Here is a 5,061-nt window from a genome sequence, read left to right as displayed (position 1 = left end):
CCCCCCCCCCCAGCAGACTGTCTGTCCAGCTGTGTAGCAGGCAAGGGAGGGCCCAGCTCCAGGACTTTGAAACAAGAGCAAAAAAAAAGAGGCAGCTTTGTTGCTGTAACTTAGAAAACTAAAAGAAAAGCTATGAACTAGGGAACTGCAAATCTTGGAAACTAGAAAACTAAAGGAAAGACTAGGAACACACGAAAGACAGGACTCACAAGAAATGCAGGAACACGGCGTGAGTGAACAACACATCCTTAAACAAAGGGACATGCAGACAATATATACACACCAGGTATTTAGGAAGCTGGGAAACACCAGGGAAGCAGCTGAATGAAATAAGACTAACAAGACAGGGAGAAGCAAAACTAGACAATACACCGATGTTGACCAAGCCTATGAGCTAAACTTGAGGGCTGAAGCTGAAAATTGAGGATGGAACTGCTCAGGAGGCAGGCAATAGGTGGAGCCCGAGGGTCCTGCTCTGCCTGCTCCTGAGTGATACTCTTCCATAATAGTGGGTCACCTAGAAGACTGCCTGAGGAGTCCGGTCTCCTTTATTGACACATGTTGCCTGCCTTTTAAGCTGGGATATTTGCCTGAGCATTATTTAAACCAAATTAGTGATTCCTGCTCCAATGTGGAAATCTGCTTCCTGTTATGCCATGAAAGATTAGTAACTCATCTTCTCCTTGGTTCAGATGTTCTGGCTTTTCCATGCAAGACAGTCACTTGTGGTCTAAAGCTCTGGAGACATTGGTGGACTTACCTTTCCTTGGATTTTACAGAGACTTTGTATCAAGCTCTGCTTGAAGACTCTTTAAAATAGTACTAGTTTTACCTGCATTGTAAATGAAACCACAGAATTAGCCCTCCAAGGCTTGCATTTGAGTCCGGCCAGACTGATTGGTCCTGACAATTGATACATTTTGTTTTTCCATAAAGATGCAAGTAGAGATGGTGAAGATGGACAAGTTTAAATACTTTGGGATAACCACCCACAGACAATGCACAAGAAAGGTGAAGAAGAGAATGCAGGCCAGGTGCAGTGGATGGAGAAGAGTGTATTTGTGACAGAAGGGTAGCAGCAAGGGCGAAAAAGGTTTACAAGATGGTAGTGAGATCTGCTATGATGCAAGTGTGACCAAGTGGTCGGTGGGGTTAGATAAAAACAACAATGTCAACTAGTGGAAATATACATTTAAGAAAAATAGATAAAAACGAATAAAAGGCCACACAGATTCAAGGATGCACACCGAGGCAGGTTGGCTCCAATATTAATACAGTTTTATTTATGCTGATAAAAATAAAACATTAAGAAAATACTGAATGTAGCGTCGTAGTTGACAGTGTCCTAAAAGTACAATAAAACAACCATGGAACCGGGACTTGACAGCAGCCGTGGACCCAAAAGAAAACCGCACGAAAAGAAAATCACTACAGCCGGCACCCAGTGCTGTACAAAGTGTGAAACCACCACCTAAGGTCCCAGGGCCACTGGCACGTCCTAAAACTAAAACTTCAATCTTTAATAGCGCTAATATAAACGCGCGCGCGCGCACCCCCCCCAAACTGGTAGGCTTACACCCCACGAGTCAAGCCACAGCGTGTGCTGGTTGTAATTGTCCAAGCCTCGATCACAGGCCGGTCTGGCTCCCCACAGACTGGAATCGGCAACTGAGGTGGATTAAAGTTCTCAGCACGACACTTGGGCAGAGGATCGCTCTAGCCCGATCACAGAGGGGTGGGTGCAAGCAGCAGGTCAGAATAAAATTTAATAAAATCAGGCGAACCAAAAAAAGAAAAGAAAAAGTAAGCCCACTTAATAAAAACAGTTCCACGAAAATAAAAGACACCAGACAAGACAGCAGCTCCACCGAGGAGGAGCCCTCACAACAGCGGCTTCCAATTAAGGTCGGGCGGTTCGCCACGGAGAGGTCAAGGCAGCAATCAAACCCTAACAAAGGATAAATGTAACTTTAGCCTCCTGTAATTGTGAATGCTTATAGTTTGAGCAGCTTAACCCAGGACCGGAGGCGCTATCCTGCACTACCAGAGAACTCGGGCACTTCTCTCCGCAACGCTGGAGTGAAACAGAAACGGTGTTCTGGGAATCCATCCTACCTGACAAACCATGCTACCCGTTGTTTCTGCGCATGCGCACAACACGAGATCAAGTGGCGAACCGTACTGCCTTTGTGAATATTAGCCAGAAAAATACTCTAACGGGTAAAATGAAGTGGCAAACCGTCCTGGCTTTATAATTATGAGCTACAAACATACTCTGATGGGCAAAGTTAAGTGGCAAATGGATATGCAGGTGGATTCACAATTAACCTAGTTGCGTAGCCCAGAGCGAGCGCAGGAGAGAGCGAGGGCGGTAGAGCGAGCGAGGGAGAGAGAAAAGGAGAAAGGCGAGTAGCCCATCCGGCTACATAAGGTTTAGAAAAAGTGGCACTGATGAAAAGACAGGAGGCTGAGCTGGAGTGAAAGAGGCAGATGATTGGCTTGGAAAACATTGAGCGGTCTCCATAGCCAACATATGGAAAAATGAAGCTAAAAGGAGAAGTTTCCATGTATTTTCCATATTTTCCTCCTGTGTTTTCTCTGACTGCGTCTTACTATCTGTGCGAATCTGTTCAGTTCGTTCCTCTGTTAATTTGAAACTTTGGTCCTCATTGGCTGTCTTATTTTTTCTTTACTTTGTTCTTCTTCCTGTTAAGTGTTGATTGTCTTTAGTCTGCCTGTTCTCAGTGTTTTGGGGACTTGTTGTGTAAAGACTCTAAAAAGACTCTTTGAATTTATCCTATTCACTGGGAGCTTTTCTTCAACAAGCTGACTGCTGTCTGTCTGATTATCTGTTTAATTTCCCCATTCATACATTTGATAACAAAACACATACCAGAATGCTGTATACCTTGATATTGTAGAGTTATTATCAGTTTATAACAAAATGTACAGCTGAGCCTTTATAACAGCTGAGCCTTTATAACAGTCCCCCTGTGGAAAGTAAGGGAGCTGCAAATTGTTAACTAGTTCATCTTCACTGAAATATTTTTGGTACATTACAGTAGCAAAAACAGTTGAAATTAAATTAATCTGTACGTCACTTTAGACATAAAACACACTTATCAGTAAACAATCATTTATCAGTTGCACAGATCGACAAAAATGTATTTCATGTCGTGTTGAAGATGATCTAAATATCTAAAGGATGATGAGTGTTAAAAGGGAGGCAACATTTTGAAATGTGTAATACATGTTTAAAATGTAAATATTTAACCTTTACATCTTTTTCATTGCAAATCACCAAACTCAGTCTTTCTGGGTCTGACTAATATCACACGTTCCTAATTAAACCCTCTAATCACCATTAGTTTGATCCATATTATTTATCTTCAGCTGTCCGAGTTTCCTGTCTTTCAGGTCACAGCTAATTATCAGATGTTATATCATTCATTTTTTCCATTACCAGGCATTACTCTTATTACTCCAGGTCGATTGAACTAACTTTCCAATCTCAACTCAGAGTTTGTTAAATCTGTTTTCTGTACCAGGTCCACTTTCCTGTTCTAGGTCTCACACGTTACTTTTTTCCCTGATGGCTCTTGGTATTGTGGATTTCTATGCTTTCTTGCTTTTACGACTTGAAACTTTCTGTATTTTATTTCAGAGCCAGTGTGCTCAGAATATATTATAATATTTGATGCATATAATACCCTGAAGGACCCAACCTGGGAGTATATAAAATCAATATTATTTTCCAGCCTTCCTTCTGTCCTAGAGCTCCCTCTAAAGCGTTGGATTGCAGTGGCTACAACAATAGTGCCAACCTGAGGTGAAATGAATCTTCAGTGGGCCTTCCACCTCCATGACTCCTCCATTCACCCCACCAATTTTCCAATTCATCCAGAAAATTTGCGCTACCTGGAACAACGTTATTTTGCCTCTCTCTCTCTCTCTCTCTCTCTCTCTCTCTCTCTCTCTCTCTCCCTCCGTTATGTAAGTGTGCCCTTATCTTGCTGCAGCCTACTGTCAGCTTGACACAAATACAGACCGTCACTCTCTGAGCAAAAGTTTCATTATCATTAAGGTCGGGCTGTGTGTGTGGAGGAGGTGGGCGGGTGAGAGGGAGAGAGAGAGGACTGAGGAGTCCGTGGAGAAGCGGCCGGGAGGGTGGAGAGGCAGATCTCAGGCAGAAAGCAGGAGGCGCTGCTTGCAGCCAGTCAGAAAGATGCTGCTCTGACATGCGGACCCCCAACGATCTTGACCGCGACACTACGCTTCTACGTGCCCGCCTGACCACAGATAAACCAGCTGACACTCTTTTCTTCTCTTGAGTCTCTCTTCTCTGCACTGGGTTTGTTGCCATGCCGCCGGCCGCCTGCTCGGTCGATTACCGACTCCGCTGCGTGTTGCCCGCGGTGCTGTGGATCGGGCTGCTGTGGAGCAGCGTCTCAACAGCAGGTATGCGTTTGATTTCTCGTGCGAAACCAGAGTGATGTCTGATTCTGCGCGTTTCTGCGCTCTCTGTCCTTCTGCGTCTTGGTTCGCATCCAAGTGGAATGACAGAGGCGCCAGTTGAGTTTTTATGCACCGCAAAAACACCTCGTCTCCGGGCATCCCTCTGCTCCTCTCAGACACCTCCTCTCGCGCGACTCGCAGTAGGGCAGGGAGAGGAGCGAGTCTGAAGCAGCGTCTCGCTGTTTACTGCGCCAGCAGCTCCAACCACTTTGGCACAGCAGTACGGGCTGCACATGCAGCCTCAAATCCTCCGTGTGGACACGAGTCCATTCCTGTGCGTGGGAGCCACGATCAGGCACGAGTGGATGCAGAGACAAAGAAAAATAGAGAAATCACCAGTCAGCCAGCTCCGCAGTTAATTGGGAGAGGGGATTCCTCGAGTCTGAGCATCAGAATGCAAATTAGAAAGCAGGCTGACACTAAGTGAGGAACAAAGTTGATGTCTCAAACACTATCTATCTATCTATCTATCTATCTATCTATCTATCTATCTATCTATCTATCTATCTATCTATCTATCTATCTATCTATCTATCTATCTATCTA

At 44.6% G+C, this 5,061-nt stretch overlaps 1 protein-coding gene across 4 annotated transcripts in view; it reads left to right on the top strand.

Moving 5' to 3' along the window:
• The first annotated feature begins 3,964 nt into the window (after positions 1–3,964).
• LOC102301036 (seizure 6-like protein) overlaps positions 3,965–5,061 on the top strand; it is a 107,453-nt gene continuing 106,356 nt past the window's right edge. For 2 of the 4 annotated variants that reach the window (XM_042223512.1, XM_005928968.3), the window contains exon 1: positions 4,017–4,458. In XM_042223512.1, the coding sequence (XP_042079446.1) occupies positions 4,362–4,458 (97 nt within the window). In that variant the 5' untranslated portion in view covers positions 4,017–4,361. Of the gene's footprint in view, positions 4,459–5,061 lie in introns of all 4 variants that reach the window. The other 2 variants (XM_005928967.2, XM_042223510.1) reach the window with 2 other exon arrangements.

This window comes from Haplochromis burtoni, unplaced genomic scaffold, assembly GCF_018398535.1.
Source record: "Haplochromis burtoni strain Fernald_Lab_line unplaced genomic scaffold, NCSU_Asbu1 Contig_113, whole genome shotgun sequence".
NCBI classification, from domain to species: domain Eukaryota; kingdom Metazoa; phylum Chordata; class Actinopteri; order Cichliformes; family Cichlidae; genus Haplochromis; species Haplochromis burtoni.
This window is presented reverse-complemented; position numbering and strand designations above follow the sequence as displayed.